General features: G+C 41.3%; 1 protein-coding gene across 1 annotated transcript in view; it reads left to right on the top strand.

Moving 5' to 3' along the window:
- The window catches only part of AUTS2 (activator of transcription and developmental regulator AUTS2), a 1101201-nt gene that overhangs the window by 336 nt on the left and 1073508 nt on the right, over positions 1 to 27357 (top strand). Inside the window, exon 2 of the mRNA XM_029946052.1 lies at positions 1 to 190. This exon is cut by the window's left edge and continues 39 nt beyond it. Within this exon, the coding sequence (XP_029801912.1) occupies positions 1 to 190 (190 nt within the window). The remainder of the gene's footprint in view (positions 191 to 27357) is intronic.

Raw genomic sequence — 27357 nt, 5'->3', positions numbered from 1 at the left:
CGGCCGGACCCGGGCGCCCTCGCTCGCCTCGTCGTCGGGCTCCGACAAGGAAGACAATGGGAAGCCCCCGTCCTCCGCCCCGTCCCGGCCCAGACCCCCGCGGAGGAAGCGGAGAGAGTCCACCTCGGCCGAAGAGGACATCATTGATGGATTTGCCATGACCAGCTTTGTCACTTTTGAAGCGCTGGAGGTAAGGGGGACCCCCCTCCCCCCGGTTTCCCTTTATGCACGACCCCACTCGGCTGCGCCCAGCTCCGCTGCCTCCCCCGCCGCGCTCAGGTCTGTCTGGCTGTCTGTCTGTCTAGGCTGAGGTCTTATTGTTGGGGGGGAGCTGGGGGGCGCGGGCAGACGGGCAGCGGGAGGGAATCGCAAAGCCGTGCCTGGGTCGCCTCGTTTCCTCGTTCTCGCTCGCCTTTCCCCTGCGCCCCCTCCCTGCACCCCCTCCTCAGCAGATGGGCAGGGAGAAAGGGGTTCAGGCATCACAACAATGCGCCCCCCTCCACGGATAGCTCTGCCCCTACTCCTTCCTCCTCTCCCTCCCCAATCATGGCTTCTTGGCTGGTGGAAGTCTCTTTGCTGGGTTTGGGGCGCCTGTGGACGGTTCTCTGTGTGCTTTCTACAGAACCATATGTCTGTGTCTGTGTGTGTCTGTGTGTCTGTATAGTATATACCTTTCCTGGCTCTGGGTGTCCTCGGGACTGGAGACTGATGGGGTTTTGTGGTCTCTTTGCTCCCCCTCCCCTGCCTTTTTTTGGGGGGGGTGAAGCTGGGGAAGGGGGCGTTTTCTCTTGGTTGGGAGAAAAGGAGGGAGGAGGGGAGAGAAGAGAGGAAAGGATGGAATATCTCTCTGTATTCTGTGTGGGGCTCTATTGCAGAAAGGGTTAATTGTAATATCTATACACATATGCACATTTGTGTGTGTGTGTGTGTGTGTGTGTGTGTGTGTGTGTGTACAGGAGCAGTTTGGTTAAAGGACATAAAAAGGTGCACCAGGGAGGACTGGTGGGAGGAAAGAATAAAATCCTAGCTGGTATCTGAAGGGCTTGTCACCCAATTGTCCCTCTCCCTTTCCTTTTTTTGTGTGTGTGTGCGTGTGTGTTTTTTCTTTTCTTTTTCTTTCTGATTGGCTTTGTGTGCATGTGTATGTATGTCTTTCTTTATTCCTTGGGCACCTGCAGTGTTGATTTCCAAATGCACATTTTCCTGCCAGCTACTGGCTCCTGGGGGTAGGAGGGGGTGGGTAGAGGCAGACTGTCCAGGGGCCTGGGGGAAACTGTCTTTACCTGCAGAGATCAGATTTGGTGCTAGCATCAGTCATTGGCCTCTACACATGTCACCCCCCTTTCCTCCCCCCAGCCTCCCTGTCCCCACCCCCAACCCACCACACACACAGAAGGCTTTGAGATTCTGCAGAGTTGGCCCCGCTTTCTTAAGCACAAAACCCAGATAGGAGTTGGTTTCTCGTATTTCATGCACCTGATGTGATGGTGTGAGGTTCCTGAAGGAAACTTTTCCCTTTCCTTTTGGGTTTTTTTTGCTGTTATTATGGTATTGTTTGAGACGATCCGATGCAAGCTTTGTTAATGACAGCTTAAATCTCACAGGCAGTAATCGCACAGGTTTAGATTGCTGGCTCTGCGTGTGTGCTTGGGTGTCAGGTTTAAATATTTTTAAAAAGGAAGCCTTCCTGTCAGGGCTGTTCTTTTCTGTCTGAACTGCTTTTTGGTTGGGCCGCTGGTGGTGATGGTGGTGGATGGGGGCCAGTGGTTGGGGATTGCTGGTGATGGTATTGGTGGCCATAGGTTTTGATGTTAGTGATTGAATCAGTTATCCTTTGGTTCTAAAACTGGTGATTTATTGGCTAAAATGGATCTTACACAATTATCTTGAATGTTGAGGCTCACCACTTATTAGGATAATTCTAACTGTGGCTTTAACTTTGCCAAGGTGGGAGGGTACTGTACAGTGTGACGCTTCTCTCTCTTTTCTCTCTATCCTCTTTCTCCCTTGTGCTTTGAAATAATATTGAAATGGCAGTATGTATCCTAATAGAAAATGCTGCCTAGAATTTGGTTCACCATCGCTCTCTCTGGTTGGGTTAGGACATTATTTGTAAGAGCTGGTTACAAGACATTATTTGTAAGAGCTGGTCTGCTTTCTGCATGGTCCTGGATTGGAGTGTGGCCCCTCACCATAAGTAAGCAAAGGCCTGCGTTTTCCCATGAACATTTTTTGAAGACCAAGTAGATATAACTTACGCAGTTGTTTTTAACTTTAATAAGTAGATATTTGATTGGGCTTGGGAAATGTAATCCATTTGGCTTTTGAGAGAAAATGTGCCCATTCTAGTTCCTTTTGGGTTTAAAAAAAACTTAAGTTTTAGAAAAGATCAAGTTTAAAGTATGGCATTAATACCATTTCTTTTCTTACTGTGATTATTTTTTCTGCTACTTTTCTAGATTCAAAACCCAGGTTACTTTGGTTAGCTGAGTGCTGTGCTTCTGTCGTATCTAAATATCATCTACATATCTGTATGTAGGTGTAAAAGGCCTAACTTTTTAAAAAGCTTCCCTAAAACTTCACAGAAAGATTTAAACATATACAGAAGTAGAGAGAATAGTACAATAAACTCCAATATACCCAGTGCCCAGGTTCAGTAATTACCAACTCATGTCTCATCTTATTTCACCTGTATCCCCTGCACCCCCTACCCAGATGGAATGTGAGAAATAAGTAAATATTCCTGTATGTATATAACGGTGATGACTCAAAAAAAAAAAAAAAAAAAACCCCACAAAACCAAACCCCACCAGAAACTCCATAGTACCATTGTCACACCTAAGTAAATTAACAACAGTTCCCTAATACTCTCAACTATCCTATTAGTATTCACATTTAAGAGGCCTAGCTTTTGTAGCAAAGATGTAAATAAACTTTTCATATTAAAAGCACACAGTGGGGAATAAAAATCATGTATGTCTGGTTCTGTGGAACAAGGTAAAATCTGTTTGTGTCCCTGTTGGATGGTCAGACACGTGTGTATAGTGATCACTGAAACCTCTGGTGTCCTGCTGTTCTCAGTTTACAAGATTTAAACTGAACTATCACCAAGAAATGTGAAGATTTATTAGGAAATCGGCAACTAAACTATGAACTTGGCCAGAAATACATGTTCATGGAGTCCTTGTGAATGTTAGGAATTGTCATAGATGCCAAGAGTTACCATAAGTACATAATATGTTTTTGCGCCTTGTGTTTAGAAGTGAAATCGATTGTCACCACGTATCGTCAAGGCTGCTGCTAGTGTGATGTGATAAGAAACCAGAAATCTTGGCTGCACAGCTAGGCTTGTAGCTTATGCTGGTTCAGAGCAGTTAGCTGGCACGCTGCGCAGTTGCATACTTAGAGTGTTAATGGACTCGTTATTTGACTCGGTGGTCTTGCCCTTGGTAGCTTGACTTCCCTTTTAAAAAAGAGGCTCCTAAGTCGTGATGAAGGGTGCTGATAGAAACTGTTCCCATTCAGCTATGGTTTTACTAATACTGGAGTAAAAGCAAGAAACTTGCCTAATGAGAACCTGCATTTTTATGTTGATTACTTTTCAGTATTCATTGATTTTTATTAAAGATGATGAAAGCTGTAGGGGTAGTTTGAGAAGTCCCACACTTTATAGGCAGTGAAACCGGCTGAGGTACTTTCATATTCTGCAGGGACACTTGTCTCTCGTAATTGTGCCCTGAAGTTCAAGTATATGATTGTGAAGAGTCTTATGATAGAAGATAAGAGGGTAGGTGAGGAGGCTAAAGTTGAATGTGGTATTCTTTTCATTATGCATTTGAGAAGCAGAATTACCATTTGGATATCATATTGTTTATTTGAATATTCTTTCATAGGTGGAGAGTGAATATCCCAGATACTGTGCCTCATTTTTTCAAAAAATAACTTTCAGGCAACAAAGTATAAATTCATTTGGGGTTCTAGTACTGTCTGTACACTGATGTGCCAGATAATATTGCCTTTCTGTCCTTATTAGGGTTTCTTTCTGTGTAGTCTTGATTAGGAAGCCACATGAACACCATGGTTGGAAATTTCACTTTGCAAATCCATCATTTCCCTGCTCTGTTACGCACTGGGTTTTAAGGGCAGCCTCTATATATACAGCTGACCAAGGATGAAGTTGGTGGGATTAGCAGACAGAAAGCCAGTTGGAGTTTTGCAGGCTTGTGAAAATGAAGGAAGACTTACTTCTGGTGGTTAGAGGATCAAACCAAGACTTTCATGTGGCCTTCATTTCCTAATAGTTTCCGGGCTTACCTAAACAGTGGTAGCATAAATAGGCTATACAGAATTTGATGTGCTTACAACATGCCATGTTAGTAGGCTTTTATGATTTACTATGGTCAAATGTCACTTATTCAGTTCTTTGCAAAACGTTAATCATGCTTCTTGTATCGGTCAGCAAATATTTGTGGAGTGCCTAGAAAGAGTGCAAGGAAACTTAAAATATATATAGCACCTTGAAGGAGTATGTGGTTTAGTTGATAAATTAAGTCTAGCACCTATAAAATAATTTTGAAACAAGTGCTCGAATGTTTAATACCAACTAAGTGCAAGTAAGCATTCAGAACAGGAGTAAGGAGATAGGCTGAAGTGTTTGAGAAAGCTTCTTGGAGAAGAAGGGGCCTGGAAGTTTGAAGTGATTTGGATAGGTAGGGAAATGGGAGATGGAGAGAGCCTTCCAGCAAGAGGAAATAGTGAAGAAGCACAGAAACCAGAGGACTGAGAAGGTGCTCTTTGATTAGGGCCTGGGAGTAAGGAAGGACTGGTAGCAATGAGTTACAAAATTGTAGAAGTGGACACCTGCGCAGACCCGTGTTCCAGGCTTGGCCCTCCCTACCTAGTTGAGTGACTTCGGGAAGTTACTCTCTAAAAGCATGATTTTCTTCATCCCTTAGTTGAGAGGTTTAGACCAATTTTAGAGCAAATGTATCCAGGTTGGAAGGAAACCTAGCTCTGCTGGATGTTCATAAGTGGTCAAAAAAATGTAACCTACCCTCAAGTAGTTTTGGAACCCGGTGGGCAAGACAAAATTAAATGGGTGGCTTGTTCTGCCAGAGTTAGAAGTCTTTTTATTATACAAATGTGAATTTTGAATATCAGAGAAGGCAATGCAGTGTGCCTTATTTCCTCCACCACAGGGCTCTCTTATTCTTGGCATTATAACCCATAATCCAATACGTGGAATGCTGCAAAACATCTCCAAGGTCCTTTCCGGATCTTGGATCTTGGTGATCTCTCAGCCTAGGGTGAGTGATAGATGACTTGGAAAATAAGGCTCAGAAGTGTGAAGTTGGAGTGGAGGCTGTTGAAGTGTGAATGGGAAGGGGAAGGGGAGATGTCAATAATGGTGGTTAGTCCACTTCTGCTCCCTTGTCCTGCCTGGTGTCAGTCCTTTCATTGATTGTTAGCAACCCCACCATGAGGTGAGTGCTGGTGAGTGATGCTCATTAATAGCCCTTTCTGTGTGATGGCGGCCCTGATGCCAGCAGTTCTGATGCCACCAAGCTGCCCTCCAGCCAGTGTGTTTTATTGTCTCTTGGTCCCTTCTGGTTTCCCGTATTGCTGCTTTTCAAGCAAGCTGGGAAGGAAGGTTGGATGACAAAAGAGATTGACAGTGATGTTAAAATAAAGGTTTCAGATTATCTGCCTTTGGCTCGTTTATGTATGAACTGGTAGTTCAAGAAAGGTCAGAACCCTTCTGCTGTTACACAGCCGGGGAAAGCTATAGAGCTCTGTTTTCGGTGGAATTTTTACTCTCTATCTTAGGAAGTTTGGCATGGGACTACAGAGTAAATGAGTCAGTTCCAGCATTTCCCTTCTGAAAGTGTGCCTAGCTCTAGGATCTGAGGAATTTTTAAGTGGTGAGAAAGTTTTCCTGAAAGAAGAGTGGCAGTAATGTACTTGGTTATGAATTCAAGTATTTTACTGTATGTACTGAATTTGAGTATTTTACTGTACAAAGTAGAGCATCAGTTCAGGTGTCTTTATGTGAGATGAGGTTGAAGATTATGATATTGTGGCTTGTGTTACTTGTTGAGATTGACTACTTCACTTCTGTTTTGGAAGTAGATAGGCTACAAATGGACCCATAAATTTAAAACATGAATCACAAGGTTAGTGATTGCCTTTGATCCTCTGACAGTGTTCTCTTGGAAAGGGGTTAAAAAACCCCTGAGCATTCTGTGTGATTCAAGGTGTAGGGTGATAAAGAGATTCTGAGACTCTTCTATACAGCAGTCTATATACTGTGAAAAATAAATGGTGATTATTTAATTTGAGAGAATGTTAGGATGAGATATGTCCCCAAACAAAAGAGTTGAGGCCACCTACTAAGGAATAATTTAGGTCCCAATGCCTGCAAGTTTGGGAAGCTTTTGGACTGAAGGTCGATAGCACTTCTTGATAGGAGGGTGTGTGTATGTGTCCCCACATGCAGAGAGTGGAGGATGGGTTAGTGGCTTTATGTTTTATTTTATTTTACCCCCTTGCTGTGATTAGTCGAATACATTAAATGTAGCCTAACTTTGTAAAAGTGCCTCATGTTATTTTTTTTCTCAAGAAATAACACTTTTTTTTTTCATGATTGGTATTAAACCTAATATTCTGTAGATATGAGAAAAAGAACTTAGTGCTGGGATAGCAACTGTTTATTTGAGGAAGATCTGAAAAAAATCAAGTAGATTTTGAAATTGAGGTTTGAAAACTCTCAGATAATTGAAGTTTGGAAGAGCAAGATGGGACTTAATTTGGTGAAACCCAAGACAGGAAAGGATTAGAAACATTGATTGTTAGGTGGATCAGAACCATTTTTCTTACGTAATTGGTACGTGTTCCATGAGTAGATGAATGCAAATCCCCCCCCCCCCACCCCGGAAGAGGGGCATTGAATTGTATGCTGGTAAAATCCTAAATTTGTCTGCTCTTCCAGAGCTGAGCTGTGTTCCATCATTTTTATTTTCTAACAAGACTACACGGTAAGGGGATATGGTGTCAGTGAGGTATAATAGTAAGGTCACAAAGAACCAGTCCTGTTTATGCTGTTAGTAACTGAGGAGGGGGAGAGTGGGTTTTACATGGCCTGGGTTTCTGTGCTTGCTTAGGAGAAGACTGGGTCTTTAGGTCTCTGGTTCCATCCTTTGCAAGGTGACCTGTAGCCTGAAAGCATGTGTCTTGCTGCTTTCTTTGCAGGTGTTTCTTTCACAAATTAGTGTATATAGCAGTCTTGTCATGGGATCCAGTTAGATTCCTCCACTATCCGTTGCTTGTTCCCTCCCTCCTTCCCTCCCAATTTCCCTTCCTTCTTTTTTTTTTTCCTTTACTGAGGTAGAACTATCAAAATTATAAATGCAGTTACTAAGAGCTAATAGATTTAGGAAGTTGTGGATGAAACGTGGAAACTTTAAAATTCCACACTTTTATTATTTCAGTTTACCTGTCTGAAAGACTCTGATGTGAGGGAAAATTGCTTGCCACAGTTTTCTGGGCCATTATAGCTCCTCATTCTGATTTCTCATTCATATCTGAACTCTGGTTAGAGTTTGCCCGAACAAACACCACAACTTACTAACTGGGACATACAAATATATTTTTAAAGACTTGACTGTCATTTTGGCTTGTCACTCTACCTCTTGGTGCCATATCTTCTTAGCACTTTTATTAGAGCCTTGGAAAACCCAAGTGCATTAAAATGGAGTCACAGGAGGAGAAAGGAAAAGTCCACAGTTTGTAAGTAATGGAAAATGGCTAATACAGGTTGGGATTCATTTTTGCAGAAAACCTTAAAATTGCAGGTACTTTGTGATTGGTATTAACTGAGACATTTTGAAATGACCTGGGCTGGATACAGAAGCATGACCCGTGAAGACAAATTGTGACTCTTGGTTATGGGTGAAATCTGATACTTTACAATGGCCATGAAATCTAGGGTAGGGTTTAAGTCAATGCCAGGGTCAAGTTGTGATGATTCCAGAGTGATGTCATTGTCCTTGTCCCCACACCTACCTACCACTGTAGCACAACATCAACCTCCCAGCCTCATTTCAGGTTTCTGCAAAGTTTCTGATGGCAGTGATATTTTAGAGCTTGAAAAGAGAAATTAAGAGAGGCCAGTATCTCAGATATCCCTCAATAGTTACACTGAAGGAGACATTTTTTGGTTGCTCGGCAGGGTCCCTGTTCAGTTTTGCTTGCTGGCTAAAGGCTGCTGGCTAAAAGTTGTTCAGTGACTATTTTTCTAGAATAAAAAACTGAGTAGGAAAAGAAATAAGGAAGAATGGAAATGTAAATCATTGATGAGGATTAGATTATCACTTGCTTTCCAGCCACAAGCTAGAAATTCCAGTGTTCTACTTTTTTCTCTGTATGTGTTCAGTTGACGAAAATAACAAGGGTCCTGGATTGTGCTTTTCTAAGAAATTATTTTTTATTGTTCAAGTGAAATTATACTTTCATTGGGGCAAAAGGGGAATCAGGTGTTTGGTATTGTGCATTGCTGTGTATTGCAAAGTTTTTTGCTCATTGGTTATGGTGATCAGTTTGATTACTTGTCAAAATTACATTTTGAGATTAATGTGCAGAGCTGCATCTTTAGGAGGTGTTAGCTGAATTTAGGGCCTCCGGTTTTTGTAGAGCAATCTTTTAATCCATTTCACTCTAGCCCACTGTTGGCTGCTGTGCTTTCCAAGCTGTAAGTGGCATTAGAGGGACAGATGTTGTCTTTAGTGATGTAGTTCTACCTCTCATTTTGCAAATGAAAACACAGCCCAGAGGGGTTAATTGACCTGCTCAAGATCACACTGGGAAGTTACAGCTCTCACTGTTACCCAGTGAAACTAGGAGGCTGCTTCTGCTTAGTATTTGGATTCCCCAGGATTGGAAACTGAAAAAGGAGGTTTTTCAAAAACAAAAATGATAATGGAAATGAGGATGAATGATTGTAAAGCTTCTTATTTTTTCCAAGAAATTTTCGGATTATTACTCAGTATCAAGAACCTTTTAAAAGCATTCTGCTTCCCCCCAGTGTATCACCCTGGAATTCATTGGCCTTTCTCTGTGGGTGCATTAGTCTTTTCTAAATCCCCTCCCCTTCTATCCAGTAATGAGGACATGAATGAGAAAGTAAATGTATGATGATAGGAGAGTTTCTCATTCTTGAATGTCCACTGGAAAGATGCAGTCATTATTTGGATATAAGAGGACCTTAATGTGGCCTACTTAAAATTTTAACATGTTTTATTTGGAAATAGTATTTTCTTCAGCCTGGTAATCCAGAGAAATTCAGAGCCACTTAATAGCATTGGTGGCAGAATATTTGAAGTGGATTTAGGAGTATAGTTGAGTTGAAGATTCAACTAAACTTTTCTTCTGAAGAAAAAAGACTCAAAATATTAAATCCATATGACATGTTGGCTAAGGCATCTTACATGTTTATAGCTGAACCAGAAAATTTATAACAACTGTTTGTCATGTGTATATATTTATAGCCATTCATATAATGAAAAGAAGTTTTCATGAGATTGTAATAACATATCAAGATGGATGTAATTAAAACAGAAGCAGATTGACACCCTGAATTAAATGCAAACCATAAACCAGGATACCTGAGCATTGTGCCTTATGTATTTGCTAAAGGGGGCAGTCAGCCAAATATGCAAATAAAAAGACATTGATGAATTTCCCTGGGTGTGTGTGCGGTTGCAGAGAACCCAACTATTTTATTAATCTTTTATCAAGCATTGTTTAGGTTTGCAGCAGCAATGGAATGTATTAATTTGGCAGACCAAATAGCTTAGGAACAGAAAGTAGGAAATAATAAGGAGAAGACATGATTGATATACTGCTATAAATAACACATACGACTGACAGAGGGGCTGAGTAATCTCTAGATCTGTGCTTGATGTCATTAATGGAGTTGTTAAACCAGGATGTTTGAGTTGAACTTCAATCACTGAGGCTACCTCCCATTTAAAATGCAGACCTATCTCTAGTTACACTCTGAACTGGTATGTTGACAAAATTGGTGTAAATTGAATTTGTGTAAATTGGATCAAATGCACCAAGGGAATCTTACTGTGAAAAATATGAATTTTTTTTTTAATCAAGTATAGTACTTCTCTGCAGGGAAGGTGGGATTTGGGTAGAGTGGGTCTCTTTAGACAGGCATTGCTTTCCTGGAGACACTTTTCTGCATGTGCTCCCTGTGGTCTTTTAAGAAAGTGACTGTGAGGTTTGCATTTTCTGTTCAGGTTTCATACCTCGCTTGGTCGGTGCTTCCAGAAATAATTGATGGTGATTTGAATAAACCCGAATCATTCAGATTTCAGAGGGTGGTTTTCAAGTGCGTGCTAAAGGAGGGCTTGTGGCTATGAATATGGAATATGATTTTCATGTCTGTTCCATGGGGGAGTCCAGGCATGTCATAACCACTTCAGAGTCATGATTGTATAGAAACACCCTAGCTATAATTTTTCAATATGACAGTTCAGTTTTAAAATTGTAAAGATGCCAAATGCAGGGCTGTATTGTTATTAGGGAAGTCGGTGACATCTGTTATATCTTGTTAACCAGGGGAGGAAAATGCTTTAATCAAAACATCTAATTATGCCCTCTCAACTGATGAAAGATCTTTTGCTGAATTTTTGAAATTGGCCTTAATGGGAGAAGCTGGCCTCTGCAGGAACTGTGAAGTAAATTTCCTGTTTTTATTTTGAAAAATTCTTATCCTTAACCATGTTTTCGTTTTGTCCAGTTTCTCTTATTCTGTGTGTTGAAAATAGATCTTTTCAGAAGTTGTCTAAGCGAGCATGAAATTTTTTTTTTTTTTCCTCCTTCTCACCCCCATAGTGTGTGAGGTTCCAGAGGGAGTTTATATATCCAGATGTGAGCCTAGGAGGAGAGGTGGTGGCTCAGAGCCACCTGGGGAGGGAGCAAATGATAATTACAGGTGAGAGGCAGGGGGTAAATCAGTCTCTGTGCTGGGAGGTGCGATTTCACACCTGAATGTTGAAACCTGCTATGTTAGACAGTCATGTTGTTTTAAAATTAGTTTTATTAGTGTAATGTGGAAATGGACCAGATTGTTCCAGGTCACTTTTAGTTGAAGAAATATAACTGTTGTTAAATATTGATTCCAGAAGTATTTTCTGTGTTTAAGAGTAGTTTCACACAATACTGGAAAATATAAAAAACTGTTTAACTCCGTGATCTACACTGCTTCTAGCTTCCTTGATCACTTTGTAGAAATTATTAAATACATTGGCCATGTGGCTTACCACTTCGAATCAGTCAGACTTCAAAGTCTATCCAATAAAGCCATCCCTTTTTCTGTATTTCAACCCACAGTTAACTTTATTGGCAGCTATTTTGTTTCCAGAATCACTGATGATAGTGATGATGATGATGATGCTGATAAAATCTAATGATAGTCTTAATGCTAGGATATGGATTAGGTCAGAGAAATGCTTTATGTCTTAGCTCTGAGAAGTATTTCATATTTTTGAAATGATTTTCCCATGGATTGAGATCTTGGGGCCAGCCTAAAGAAGTTTTTGAAGCATTGACCATGACACAGTGTACTCTTGTGTTTTATTTGGGATCTGGTGGGAAGTTCAAGTGCTCTTAATTTTTTCTTGATCTGTTATATGTTCTATAATGGCTTATTGTGTGTCCCTTGGGAGTATGACTGAAACCTTGGAAAAGAGAGCTAGAGTGTCTTTCCCCCCTAAATTTCTAATGTATTGTTTTATTTTCCTCTGTTCTCTACCTTTAGCCTCTGTACTCTCCCCACATGCATCGTTCTTGGGATATTTGAGGCTCTCAGGATTGTTGCTTCCTTTACTCAGTAATCCATGCATAGTAGGTACTCAGTGCTTATTTACAGTTGACCTGTTTACACAAAAATTCCATGAAAAGACATTTTTGAAAAGGGAGCCACTATTTACTGAGTATTTACTCTGGGCCAGGCACTGTGCTCAGAATTTTGCATTCATGGTCTCATTGGAGCTACCTTGTGAAACAAAAACGAGTGATTTTCCTGTCTTACAGTTGAAGAAACTGAAGCTCAGACAGGTTAAGTCAACTTGCCCAGCCAAGGTCAGTACAAGAGAGGCAGGAAATTCAGTGGTTTATACCTGACCCAAAGCTTGTGCTCCTCACCCTTTTTTCCACCTTTCTTCTTAATGCAGATTCATTTTGTGAGAGAGTCCCAAATGGGTCTCTGGTAGACCACATTTGTTCCCTGCTGCTGAAAATTGTCTTGGTTACAAAGGACTTTTATAGATATAATAATAGGATTTAGGGAGGGAAGAGTACCTCACCAATTTTTTGGGGAATTCTTTGTTTTCTTTTTATGTGTTGGAGTTTACAGTAGGTGGCTGCTACTTACACATTACAACTGCAAGCATATTCATATTCTCTCTCTGTCTCTCTCTCTTCTCTCTCCCTCTCCCTCCCATTTCCCTCCCCCTTTCACCATTTATCCCTGTCTTAAAATCTGACCTTTTCCCAAGTCACATTGCTTAGGTTGCTTTTAAACCGTTGTCAAAAGCAAGGGTTCAGGCTAATAAAGTTGAGGATTATTGTGTGCCAGTTCCTATACTAAATCCTTTCATACACTTAGTTCATTAATTTCATACAATAACTCCCTGAAACTGAAAGGTAAAATTGGAGAAGGGACTGGCACCCTCTCATCAGGTTACTGTGGTCATAAGCGTATTTTCTACTCTAGATCCCTAAGTATTTTGTCTTGTTTGGTTTGAGAAGTAGAACTTCCCCTGGCAGTGTATCTCACAATAAAACAGACCTTATTGCTAGGTTTTTGTTTTTGGTTTTTAACTAACAGGTACTCCATTTTTTCCTGATGGAAAACTGCACTAAATAGTTCTTTCTGTTTCTTGATATCTGTATCTTGAAGATACCTGGTGACAAATAATGCATTATTTCCTCAGTCATTGTTTCCTTTCATTGTTCTAAGCACAGTTGTGAATCGGTCTCCTCTTTTCCCCATTCTACCCTGTAGAGGTTTGTTTATGCTACAGAGTATGGTAATGAATGTGACTGTTAGGTTTGCTTCTTATCAAAATCCCAGCTGTGATTAGGGTACTGTGCATTCTTGTGAAGCCCCCTCCTCTTCTCTGGGCCAAGATGGGGCTTACAAGTTCTTGGTCTAGGACTTTAGGATTCACACCTGGTTGACGACTATCTCTTGAGGAGTCGTAAAACACACACACTCCCTGGGCCTGAAAGTTCACAGGATTTCTGGGTGAATATGAAGATCAGTCAAGTCACCCACTTCTGAGCAGTCTCTTTTTTTGAAGACAGGAGGCAGTTTTCTTTTTTGGAACCATCATGCTCTGAAACATGCAGTATTTGCCCCTCTCTCCCAATTGCTTTGGTGAAAACGGCTATCCTTTTGCACATCCAAACTGGAAACACAGTAGGTTTTAGTTTTTAACCCAGTTTGTGATGTAGGGGAGACCCCAGTCAAAGGGTATCTTTTAGAATTTAATTGTAAATACCCAGAGTAAGGGGAACCAGACCTTTAAGTCCAGGGTTGTGTTTTTTTTTTTTTTTAGTGATCTCTTTGACCTGAATTTTATATATGGTAAAATATGAGTTCTGTTATTACCTGTAGGGCCTGTTTCAGATTGCCAACAGTCATGCAGGAATTGTGTGTTTTTAACTTTTCCGTGTGTTGTTTGTTGCCCCTCTGGTGGTTTATAATTCCCTGCTGTGATGTTTTTGATTAAGGAAACAATATGGAAAAGGACTGAAAGATAGAAGATGGGTGTCAGCTCCAGGACAGTGAGTGCCCTCTATTTACTGTTTACAGATGAACGTTACTTTAGCATTCTTGTTATATAGATTTCTACATCTGCTGCCCATATTTCATCTGTACCTTATTTCATTTAATATGGTGTACCTGGGATTAAGGACAGAGAAATATGTGTGCTCAGGCTGATTTTGAAATTACACTGTTGAAATACAGCCCATATGGCCATTGTAAAATGGTTAGTACTGCATATAATTGCCTTCCCAATGATGTGCTTTGTCATTACTTCCATCTTCCAAGAAGCACTCCTGTAGTATGCTGACAGCAATGGCGTCATTAAAAAACATATGGACAGGCAAAGACATTAAATTCTTTAGTTTAAGAATTAGATTACAGTGTTAGAGGATGGGTCACCACACTTCCAGTTGATAACTGTTGTTTTGCGTTGAGAGTCTGGATACTGTAGTTTTGCAAAGGTCCTGTTGACTTGTTTGCTGAGTGTATTTTGTATCTTCCCTGCAATTTTGAGGAAGTCTTTTAGCTCTTTACAAACCCTCATCACAATATTGTAGACAGTTGGCTTCTTTGGAGTGTGTCTTGCAACTATTCAGAGTTTTTCTCTAGGACACTCTCTCCACCTCTGTTTTCCTGTGTGTACGGTCATTATGAAAAAAGAGACTAAGTAGCAGAGTCAGGAAGCCACCAGGTGGCTGCCATGTTGCCCAGATTTATATCCTCCATTGTATAACATCTGTCTCCTCATGGTTCCTGACCCGACTGTCCTTCCTCCCCACCCCCTGCCTTGCCCTTGAAAGCAGTGAGAGGCAGGTCTTACAGGCTCGGGGACCATATGACAGGGCATGGAAAAAGATACCCTCCAACCCTTGTCCTGTGGAGTTGGAATTTTTTTCCCTGGCCATCCATACATGTCTGTTATTTGGTTGTAGATATTTTAGGGATGCAGCAGTTCTGCGACATAGTATGCTTTGAATTTTCAGGGTACTTTATGCAGCTGTCAGTGACTAGTAAGTGAAATCACAGAATGGAAAGTCATTCATCAAATTTAATGTTTCTCTTTGGAGTTTAACAGAAATAATGTGGACTTGGAGAGTTTCTGAGCAATAAATGACTTTGGAGATCACTTGGTCAGTGGTTTTTGGGTGCCTCAGGGGCACTGAATCAACTGAGGGGAGGCCCTGACCTCATTTAACCAGAGCTCCATCTTTATCTGCTTCACATATTAGGGTAAGATTCTCTTTGGGAAGTAAAAGGTATCTGGATCCTTTCATTTATTCCTTTATTCAAGAAATGTTTATTAGCATGTCTGTGTGTGAGGCAGGCAGCATTGTAGGCACAGGGGATGCTATAGTGAGTATGAGAATGTAAGAGAGGCTACAGTCTAGCCGGGTGGGGGACATACTATAAATTACAAACATGTAAGTATATTGGGTGCTGATGGGTTTTTAACAGCAGGATAAGGATCTGATAGTGGGAATCTAATATGCATATGCAGCTGTGCAGTTTTATAGAGGGTAGTTTAGGTGGGCCCTCTCTGAGGAGGTGATATTTGGACAGAAACCTGAGGGAAGTGAGGGAGCAAGAAATGTGGATAGTCAGGGGCAGAGGATTCAAGGGAGGGAAGCCTAAATATTTGAAGGCTTTAAGGAAGGAGTGGCTTGGTGTGTGGAGAGTTACAGGAGGCCATCCTGGCCAGAAAGGAGCAAATGAAGAGTGGGGCAGAGGTGGGAGAGGGGCCAGTAGGGAACTTTTAAACCACTGATTGAAGAAGTTTAAAAACAGCTGAAAAACAATTGTCCAAGGCTCTCATTTCTCAGCCCAAGAAAGTCTTTGAACTTTCCCACCATCACCCAGCTGGTGTTAAAACAAGCCCAGATCTAGAACTCACATGTCGTATTTCTTCATGGGAGTTTTCCATTGTACCTCGCTGCCCCCATTCTAGGACTTCGGAGCCACGGGGCATCTGTTTTGGAGGCCAGAAGACTTGTGTCTCCTCTCCTGTTTATCGGTATGCTTCTTCTAAAAGACATGCTTCAAGAAGATACAGAACTCCGGGGTGCAGTCATCATAAATTGGGGTATAGCTTTGTTCTTCAGTGCCAGAATCTACCTTTCTTTCAGTAATTATTTTAATAACAACGACAATGAAAATAATGGCTAATACGTATTAAGGGTTCAATGTACCTGCAGCATTATCACATTTAACCCTCACAGCCACCCTGTAGGTAACATATTATTCATTTTAGAGGTGAGGAAACTGAGTTTCAGAGAAGAAGTTAAATAACTTTGCCATGGTTGTGTTGCTAGGCTGATTCCAGGGCATGTACTGCCCCCTTGATGAGGTGGAGAGGGTGTGCTGGTCTCTGACAAACTTTCCCTGGAATATGCTCTCCCCACCCCTTTTGAAGATAGTTCTAGAGCTGAGTCCTAGAAGCATTATACTATCTTCTCACAACCCCCTTCCATGTCTGCAAATATTTAGGTGTATAGAGGCTTTCACAGCCAATTTGGCTCAGTCCTGGCAACTCTGCTGATTTTAGGTGGATTACTGGTTAATACCTTCAGTCTTTCTGAGCTGAATTTGGAGAATATTTCAATGCCTGTGCTGTGAGGTATATTACAGAGTTTAGGACAGTGTTTTCAAGTCTGCAGACCCAATTGAGTTGGTCTTGATTTTTTTCTCCTCCAGTGAAGTAAAAGCTTCAGAGACCCCTGATGACTATACTCCTTAGGAATGTAAAGTCATGTTTTTAGTTCTTTTGCTTTTGAAAATCAATATATGCTGAGCTTGCTATAAAATGTATTTGTGTAAAAATATGTATGTGTGTGTATAGAAAGCATAACCAATATCTATGGACCCACCACCAGCTTTAACAAAAGTAGGCATTTGACCATACTTTTCTTAAAATGACAGGGTATCTTTAGTGTGTACTGTGTGAAGGGGAAGCGAGTCAACTGAAAGGTTTAGAGCAGGGGTTTCTCACTTGGCTACATGTTAGAACCCCCTAGAGAGCTTTAAAAAAAAAGTCCTCATATCCCTGGGAGGGTGGAGGGAGCCTCTACGCCATCATCAGAACTTTAAAAAGCTCCCTGGAGATTCTGGTGTGCAGGCAGGGTAGAGATCCTCTGTCTGGAGGAGGGTCTCCATTTCCTCTTCATGGGGTTTTCTCAGATGCCTGGTACCAAGCCGTGTGATCAGTGAGCTGTACTCATAGACTTTATTTTTCGTTTTTTCTGTTGAACTTTGTAATGTGGTCTGCTCTCCAGGCTTCTGAAGGGTGATCTCCTCCAGTGCCCCTCTCCTGATGCTATCTTCCCCTCACCCTAACTGCCACAAGCTGGAGGTCCATTTATATATTTGTTAGACAGGATTTAGACACTAGGAATGAGGCATTAGAGAGGGAACTGAGAAATTCAGAAGTGTTGGGAGCTGTGGCTGCAGGTGGGATGAGCTGAAAGTTCTAAAACTTAGAAGTCAGTGGACGCAGGGTTTCATTTAGAAAGCCTGGAGGCACACGCATCTTTGCATCTTTATAGGAAGGCTCTGAGCCGGCTGGTGGTAGTTGAGGGCTTTTTTTTTTTTTTTTTTTGGCCCGAGTCACAGCTTTTTCGGTACTGTGGTGGGTTAAGATATAAAGTAAGGTGTGTTTTGCCAACAGAGTGGCCAGCTGTGTGTGACACATCTGAGGCTATGATGTGACATTTTTCAGAAGTATTGTCAATTCTTGATTATTTGGGGCCTAATTATCTGCTGTGGGCCTTAGCTCCCCAGGACACCCACACCTCATCCAGTGTGCCCACACCCTCATTCATTTGGTAAATGGTTATTGAATTTCACTCTGTGCCAGGCACTGTTTTAGCCCCTGCGGTCTAAAAACAGAGCCCCTGGCTTGAAGGAGTGTCCTATGGGGGAGAGGGGTGTTATAGTCTGGTGTCATGTTGTGCTTTGACATGTTTAACAGAGAAAAAGATGTGGTGGAGCTGTAATCCTTGATAAGAGCTCCAGGAAACCGTTTAGCAGGTAGGAAGTGTTTTTTCCCCCCTCAAAGTGATTTGGTTCAATCATTTCGGTTACAGATACTTCACAAATGTGTTCCTTCGAGAGAGGCTGAATGCTGGGACCTTGAAGTTTAGAGGGACTTTTTAAATCAGTTGAATTTTATTAGTTACCACTTTTAAATGAGGGGAATGAAATAGATGTAGAGCTTAAGATTCAAGCTTAGGGAAGATCCTGAAGAAATAATGATACTCTGCTTTCTTTCTGTTTCAAGTGGAATCCTCTAATCCCCCTGTATGCTCCCAAATTCAAGGGGAAGGAAGGCAGAAAGGGAAAGTTTATTTCTAGGGCTCTGTGCGGGGCCAGGCTCTCAGGCTACTCTCAGTGGGAAGACTTAATCAGAAGTGAAGCTTAAATCTGTCACCATCTTCCACAGGGTCAGGGAATCAGGCACTGATGAATGCCATTGGATCCCTGATAGAGGAAATGCATTAGAGATGGTTTTTGGAGGCAGTCAATAAAATGGATCATGAGAAGAAAATGTAAATGAAGTTTGAGGGAAAAAATAGTGAAAAAGAAATCTTACAGGTTTTGGGTTAAGTGGAGGAAGAAAAAAGTGGTAGATGTGATTTCTGTGCCTGGATCATTGTTTTTACCAGACATGGTTGTTGACTAAAGAAGGAAAAATAAATATCATCATATAAAGAACTCTTTATATGTGTAAGCTCATTGAAAAGAATCCTCTAAAATAATAAAGAAAGCAAATGTATATTATTTTATAAGATTTTGGATTGCGAAAGTAGACTTTGACTTCAGCATGTGAAAAGGTGAGTGGAAAATGAAATTTTGTTGTTGTTGCCCAAAGGATAAGAACACTTTCTTTTTCCAGTTTAGGCTTTCCTGGTGGTTGTAGAAATCTGTGGGTCTTCCAGGACTGTGTGTCCAGATGGATGGAGTCCAGTACTTACTCATACCTGCACACAGGGACTTATTTTGGGAATAAGGGCAGGGACTTCTGAGAGTTTTCAGAAATGAAGATTTGCACCAAAACCTTCTATAAGAGGTATAAGATCTTTCTGTTCCTCCTTTGATTAGGAAGGATATTATAAGTACTTAACTGTCCACCATTGACTCAATATTGATATATTCGATAATAATAATGGGAACTAGCATTTATTACATGCCTACCGGGTGCGCTAGGTTATTTTTCTAATTGCTTAATTTGGTTTGTGTAATCCTCACCCAGCGGTCCTGTGTGGCAGGTATGCACCCTGTTTTGTAGGAGAGGAAATAGCTGCAGAGTGTTTGTACCCAAGGTCACAGGGTGTATTAGTGGTGGACCCTATACATTGTGGCTTCAAAGTCTGACTTGAACTCCTGCGTCACTGCACCACAGGACTAAGTGGGTGCTTCTATCTAAAGTGTTTTATTCTGTTGCTTTTTTTTTTTTTGTTAATGAGGCTTTTGACCCTTTCTTAATCCCTTCCCCTTCTGTGCTTGTTTTCAGAGGTGATAATACTGCCCTTTAGGGCTGTCACCCTATCACAGATGAGAAAATGGAGATCTAGAAAATTATGTTGTATAACCGCTCTGTATGACCTCGTGCGTTAGTGGTAGGACTGGGATGTGGAGCCCAAGTTGCCTGATATATATGGGTCACTGCTTTTCCCACCGCGCTGTATTGTTTCCATTAAAAATTTTTTTAAACTGAACTAAAAATTTATAAATTTAATTTGTGTCACTCCTGTGGATGAACTAAATTAAAATAGCTAGGTACTGTGTGATTCTGCCCTAGGGAAGCCGGTGGTAGGCACATTTTAGAGACTAACACTTGCGTATGGGGTTATCTGACCTACTCCGGAGGATGTCTTTCTGGCCTTCGGTAGGTTTACTTAAAATCAGAGGAAAGTATGTAGAGGAAATACAAGAGCTGGCCTCAAACTTGAGTTTTACATGATCTGAGGATTGATGAAAGGGCAAGTGTTTGTTTTTTCTTTTTTTAGATTTAAATTCATTGTATCGCACTGGAGGGTAAAGTTAAAAAGACCTCCTTGAAAAAAAGAAAAAGACCTAAATGCAGGTCTTTAGTTACATTTCCTTGCGTGGCTAGTAAGGCTTTAAGAGGAGGGTGGAAAGAACCACCTTGATTCTTGGTGTTTGGCTTTTTGTTTTTGTTTGTTTTTTCTTTGGGTCCTGTGATTCCTTTTGTTGTAACCTCTTTCCTTGGCTAATGCTTTGTTTAAAAACAAGTGCTCCGGTATTCTAAAACAAATTACCAGCAGGCTCCTGATTGTGCTCTCAGATAAAAGACCCCAGGGTAGTGCTCTTTCTGTCTTTGAATTGCTGTTGTCTGTGCATGCCCAAAAGCAAAATTCAGTTTTACTGTAGTGCTTCCAACCCAGATTAATGTGGTTATCTAAAACTTGGGAATATGAATTTGAAAGCAGAAATGTGGATTGTGTTTAACCCTTCAAAGGTGCCTGATGGGAATCAGATCTGTTGTGGGTAGCAGAGTTTTGTCTGGGGTTAGAAAGTTTGGATGCCAGTTGTCTCCGAGTTTTTAGCTAAACGACTTTGGTCCTGTCATTAGCTTTTTGGGAAATCTCAACTCTCAACGTCGCAGTGATGCTAATAAGAGTAGGGGCAGACTCCCAGACTGTGGTGTGGAAAAGCACAGGTTCTGATTTTGCCAGTGACCCCAAATCCCATGTGGCCACAGATGAGTAATTTGATTTCACGGTTTCTAAAATTTTAAGGAGGAAGTTCCCAGTACAAGTAACTTAGTGATTATAACTAAGTATCAGCTTCCTTTTAGGGGAGATGTTGTAATTCTGGGGAAAATATTAATGAAAGCCTTAGCCAAGCGTTTTATGTATTTGATGTGAGCAGCCTATTAGTAGAGCTCGTAAAAAAAACTTTTCCAAATAGCTACACTTGTCACCCATCTTGGGTGTGGAGAATCGGGATTGGGTGGTTCCAGACTGTTGGGAACCACAAGTTCTCTGTGTTGCGCACTGGTTTTGAAACCCTCGGTTGTACATGTGCACCCTCCAGGGTAGCTTCTTAAACATACAAATTCCTGGGTCCTATTCCTGATCCTCTGAAAGTTAATCTCTGCTGTGTGGCCCTGGCACGTGTTTTTAACAGCCTCCCATTCCCCAGGAGTTCTTTTACAGCAAGTCCCGTGCCCAGAAGTTTTGGATTGCTATTTTAGAGAATGTTTTTCAGTGTGTTCTTGGGGCAGCAGTAATGGTAGTGCTTTAAAATAATTTCTATGCTACCAAACCTTTTCTGAAAATAAAACACTCATGCCTGTTCAGTTTTTAAGCTTTACATATTGTGAGGTAGAACATATCCTAAGATAAGTATGGTGTGCAGCTCAGTGAATTATTACAAAGCGAACACCCAAATAACCAGGACCAGGCCACAGATCATTGCCAAAACTATTTGGCTTTTGTTTTTCAAATTTATGCTTACACTCCTTCTCTTCAAATCCCCCAAATTAGGCAAATAAGGAAAAGTTGATAAAAGATTGTATTAAGGTACAAATGAAAAAAATCATTCTGTCTTTCTGTACTGACTTCTTAATTTTTCTCATTTCTGTAAGTTCTGGTGATTTTACGTTTGTATCATCTTTGTTTTGATTCAGCCTTTAAATCAGTTCCTGACAGTGACTGTATATTAACGCTTATAGCATATATCAAGATTAGGCTCTAAGGTCTATCTTTTCTGAAATGTAATTCACTGAAAATATTCTCATGATAGTTTTGAAAAATGTAAAATGACATATTTCCAGCCCCTGGTAGTTATGACTCTGGTAAACAAATGAGTCTTGTCATGATTGCCCCGGTAGCCTGGTAAACATGCCTCATCAGCCAAATGTCTTTTATCTCGGTACTTGAGGAAAGCTGGCCTCTTAGTTAACAACAAAAGAGAAGTCCTTCCGTTCTCTCCACCTCAGAATAATATCTCCTCCCGATCGGTTCCATTTGGAGCATTTAAAACCAAAGGTGATGAAGTTCACTGGGGTTTTTTTTTTTTCTTTTTCCTTTTGACACTTTAAGAATCATTAGATTTTTTAGTGGGATGAGTTCTAGCAGTATTAAACTGAAAGCTTGCTTGTTTTCTTTGGAAGGGGATGCTTACGGTACAGGGACCTGGAGCAAGCCCCGTGGTGAGCTGTGTTCGGGTGGAGGGAGAGCTCTGGAGTCTTTGGCTGCAGGCCGTAGTGACTAATAATTATGTGCTAGCAGCTGCACGTCCGTACTTCTTAGCAGGCACGTGCGTTCTGTGGATGTAAGAGCTACACCCCCCATTTCCTGCTCCCCATCCCAGTTATCTCCAGTATCAACTAAACAGGTGACAGGACTCCAATCACCCTGCCTGAATGGCTTTCCATCTTTCCAAAAGTGCACCAGAGGCTTGTTTTGTTACAGTACATTGATTAAATAAATATTCCTGTGTGCACAGAGGAACTGAAATCTGTTATGGCACTCTGCAGTTATCTGTCCATTAGTAGCAAAGAAACTATGGCCCGTTTTCTTCCCTCCTCCCTCCTTTTATCCTCTCCACGAGGCAGATTCTCAGAGGTGCGAATAACATAAATTATCTGACCTCTGCTTTCAGGCGCGTGTGAAGCAGGAGGAGTAGTGTCATGCACTTTGGTGCATGCCGTTGGGGTAGTGCCCAAGGTGTATGGATAATAGAGCTTGAGTGATTTAGATTAGAAGATTCTTTCTTGCTTTGGGGTTGTGGGGCCTTTGTCTTTCCCCTTCAACTCTTGGCAGATTTGGGAAGGTCTTTCAGATTAGCTAGACTCTTTTTACAGGACAGGGTGCTTCTGGTTTTGAAGTAGTTCTCTGTGTGTGGTGTCAGATGTGGGAAGCCACAGAGCTTCTGTGAGACTCGGTCCCATTGTGTTTATTTATGTACAAGTACCCTTCAAATGGTAGTGACCGGAGAGACCCTCACCATGTGAGCAGATAGCCATAGTGGACATGAAGTAACAGGAAGTGTAGTCACACTGGGGCTGGTGGGTTTCCTTTGGTTTTCAGGCTGGGGTGAGACTTGCTAAAATGAATGGATGTAGATAAGAAACAGGACGGAGTTTGAAAGTTTTATTTGTGGGGCCTGGGGGTGGCTCAGTCATTTAGGCTTTCGACTTTGGCTCGGGTCATGATCTCACGGTATGTGGGTTCGAGCCCCACACTGGGTTCTGTGCTGACAGTTAAGGGCCTGGAAGCTGCTTCGGATTCTATGTCTCCCTCTATCTGCCCTGTTCTCTCTCTCTCTCTCAAAGTGAATAAACGTGAAAAAAATTAAAAAATAGAAGAAAGTGCTATTTGTAATCCTTTACATGTGAGGCACCCCAGTTATAAGGGATGCTTAGTGTGCTGAGTGTGAAGTGACCAGTACTTTCCCTTTCATACGAGGCATCATTGAAAGGGTCTGGACGGGGAAAGGAGAGGGTAGGAGGAGAAAGAATGAGACTGGATCGTAGGAAATGAGGCTTGTGGAGAAGACCCTACGAACCTGATTTTGGTGTGAAGGAAGTGTCGTGTGGAGAGAAGTGTGACCACAGGGAGGTGTTGCAATGTTAGCATCTCCTAACATCTCCTGCTAAGAGGCGACCCCTTTGATGGAAGTTGAACGGGTGCCCTTGTGTAGCTGTGACATTAAAAAAAATTTCGAGGAGCCTTGTAGCTGTGTGGCTGGCAGGGCGGCGTAAGTGGGGAGAAGTGTTAGAAGGTAAAGTGAAATCTCTTAGCATGTGTCTCTTCTAACTGACTGCCGGTAATTAGTTGGAAATGACATTAACCTGAGCCTAATTGTAATTTTGCATAGTAACAACATACCAGCTGTTCACTGTATTCTTTCCTGGTGGTGTGATTTAATTATTTTTTGCTATCTTTTAAGCTCTAATTTTATGTTGTGTTTTCCTTTAACCCCTCCTTGCTGCCATGGCCACAGCCCCCACAGTTGAGCAGTAATGTCATGTCTGCTGCTTTGGTGCCCACCCAGTGCCGAGGGCATGGATTGCCCTGGGTTTTGCAAATCTGTTGGCTTTTTAAAAGGCCACATTGGAAAGTTACCAAGATGAACATGGGTGACTGGAAACCTTGTTGTGTTTTGGGGATCCTCAAAAACGTTGTAGCCTATGAAATAAATAATATGGATAATTCCAGGCCTATCAAAGGTGCTGAAAATATCAAGTGAACAAGCCGAAAGAGAACTTAATTACTGAACAGTGATTGCTCTGATATAACCAATTATTGGATCATTAAATGTTTATTACCTTTTATATGCTCCTTTCCCCCATAAGGGCAATTTCTTTTTTTAAGTCATTAAAACAGAAATGGGATTAAAAAAAATTCTGCTTAAAAAATTTCCATGAGACTGAAGTATTAAAAAGGTCTTGTGTGATCTGACAGCTGAATAGCCTGTTTTTCTTTGGTCTGTTGAATTAGTAATTAATGAAATGTATTGCCTGAGCAGAGAAAATAAGATTAGTTTTGCTTAGAAAGAAAACAAAAGCAAAACATTAACCCCTAAATGCAGGTTAATATTGAAGTGCAATATAAAACGTATAAAAAAAGAGTCGAGTCTCCTTGAAAGATAAGATGCAGAGTGTTACCTCATTTAATTAGTTCATTTATCACTTTCTTGAGCATCAACATAAAGTTTAGAAGGAGTTGGGTTATGTAAATATAGGGGAGGCCTGTCCTCATGGAGAATCATGGTTTCCAGAGCGTTAAACCAGATGCTTTATCGTTACTGAAATGTCAAGAGCAGTTGCGTTACCAGGCACAGGTACGTTCTGTGGGGCAGGGGTGGTGGTTATGAAGACAGAATTTACTTTTGGAGGCCATGGTGTCTTGATTAAGAGCAGGGAGAGGGGGGTTATGAAGAGAGATGTTGCTTTTGGCAGTCATGGTGTTGTGTGGATCAACAGCAGGTTCTTCGGAGTCCCATTACTTGGGTTCACATCTCAGCTTTGTAGTTTACTAGATTCGCTTCCTTCTACCTCAGTTTCTTCATCTGTAGATTGGGAAGATAGTAACACAGGGTTGTCATGAGGAGTAAGTGAGTTCTCAGTTGCTCTGACACTGTAGTAGCACATACTGAACATCTTGGGTGGTGGTGATGTCAGTGCTGGTGTCATTTTTATGGGATAATGTAACAGAATTCTTTCTTAGGGGAAATGGTAATTTAATTGGATGCTGAGGAAAAGAAAGACGTTTCAGGCATTTCTTGTATTGTCATGTGTAACCACATACTTAATTTATAATGCCTACAATAATGTGTGCTTATGTAGCTCCATTGTCAAAAGATTACAAAGGGCATTTATAACAGTTTGTTCTCAGAACAGCCCTATGAAGCAGGAAGACTGTTTATGCACATTCTCCAGAGGTGTGAAAGGCTAGGAGAGCAGGGCACGGCTGCCAGGGACTGTTCTCTAATTGAGGTGTGTTTGGAGCCGGGTTTATTGTGGGTAATTAGATCAATGGAGAGAGGCAACTTTTTACTTTTTTAAATTTTATTTTTAATTCTTAGTTTAAAAAACTGTATTTGTGAACAAGTATGTTGTGGTACATGAATTATCAAGATACCTTCTGTGGTCTTTAGTACCTTGTTTATTCCTAAGGTACCAGGTCATGGACACTTGAATTTAGAGGAAGTGTATGATGGTAATGGACATTTGTTGAGCACTTAATGTGTTCCAGGTACTGTTAATTGTCATAACACTGAAGCTGTCACTCGTATTGTCCCCATTTTATAGATGAGGAAGTGAGACACTGACACAATCAGTAACCTACCTGAAGTAGCACTGCAGATCTTGGGCCATTTCTTTTTTCTTTCTTTTTTTTTTTTTTTTTTTAAGTTTCTTTATTTATCTTTGAGAGAAAGTGCAAGTGGGGAAGGGGCAGAGAGAAAGAGAGAGAGACAGAGAGAGATTTCCAAGCAGACTCTACACCCATCAGCGCAGAGCCCAATATAGGGCTCAGACTCATGAACCATGAGATCATGACATGAGCTGAAGCTGAACACTTAACTGACGCAGCTACCCAGACAACCCTCATTTTTATTTGTAGGTTTTACCACAACCATTTGAGGAAAGTGGATGATCTCCATTTTATAGGGAGAGTGGGAAGTAGTATCTGAGAAGTTAATGGGGTATCATGGTGAGCTTTGCTTGGACTGAAAACTTGGAGGGGGTGATTTAATACAAGATTTAGTACTCCAGCAAGGCACTTTACTTCTGGGCTTTCAGACCTATAAAATGAGAAGGTAACATTCTGTTCCATGGAGTCACACAGTGTTAGCTTTTGGAGGAAACTGTTTGAATCAATACAATTCTTTGAGTCTATATAATTCTTGTGTAGTTTGGACTCAAATAGACTTGTATGTCTTGGGCCCACTATTTACAAGACCTGCCACCTTACCTCACTTGTCTCAGCATATTTTATTATTTATAACACAGTGTCCTAGTTCTTCCTCTCTTCAGAGTTGTTTTGATGATCTTGCACAAAGTACTTAGCTCTAAACCAAGGGTAGATGGGATTCTCATTAATTGGTTCAAACCAGGTGTCACACAGGAAGCTGGGCCTTGGCTAGCACTCAGCATCTTGACTCCCCTGAGCCCTGGTTCCCCTCAGCACACAGGCCATGTGACTGGGATGAGGCCGATCTTACCACGATGAGGTGTCCTGACTTCTCAATAGAAACTGTCAGCCCTGATGCTTTCTGTAGACTCATCAGGTTGTCATTTGTGTGAAATATAGTGGCTTCCAGCAGGAATTTGTTGTTTTCATGAAGTAATTTCCTGAAATAACTGACAGCGGTAGACTGTGAGCACCATGAGGGCAGGGGACCTGCTGTCTGCAGTTTTCACCTTGTATTGTGCAGGGGGCATGGGGTCCAGCATCATTTATGTGGGAAGCAAGGAAGGAATGAACAATCTCACTGAGCTGTAGAAAGTTGGGAATGAGAGGGGGAACAGGATTTTTAAAATTTCAGTTTTGTAGGAAAGAGGAAATTAAGTCACCTGATCAGATAGGTTAAGCCTAGTTTAGTTTCTTAATCACGAGGTCTTACAAATTGGGCCTAATTTGCACTCTTGAAGGTATTGCATATGTTCTTCTGTTAAGAACCTGTTTTTATTGTAAAGCAGAATTTTATTCAGGTCAAGAATTTCTTCTAAATTAGAGCATATTCATTCCTTTTTTGTGGTTTGAATGTGTAGAGTCAAAACTTGGAAGGTTTAACACAGGCTGGGCTTCTAGTGGGGTTCTCACTGGCAGCTGTAAGCTAGCCATGAGTACATGTCTGGTTGTGAATCACAGCATGACCTTCCAGGGAAAACAAAACAAACAAACCACCAAACAACACTAATCAGATTAAAAAAAAGAAAATCAGGATTGTAAACTCCAGCACTTAACAGTTTGTCAGGCCCACTTGGGACGGTTTGGGCAATTTCCTTTCCCTGTTTCTATTTGTGCAACACATGGATGTAT

This window comes from Suricata suricatta, chromosome 8 (genome assembly GCF_006229205.1).
Source record: "Suricata suricatta isolate VVHF042 chromosome 8, meerkat_22Aug2017_6uvM2_HiC, whole genome shotgun sequence".
In the NCBI taxonomy this organism is placed as follows: Eukaryota; Metazoa; Chordata; class Mammalia; order Carnivora; family Herpestidae; genus Suricata; species Suricata suricatta.
This window is presented reverse-complemented; position numbering and strand designations above follow the sequence as displayed.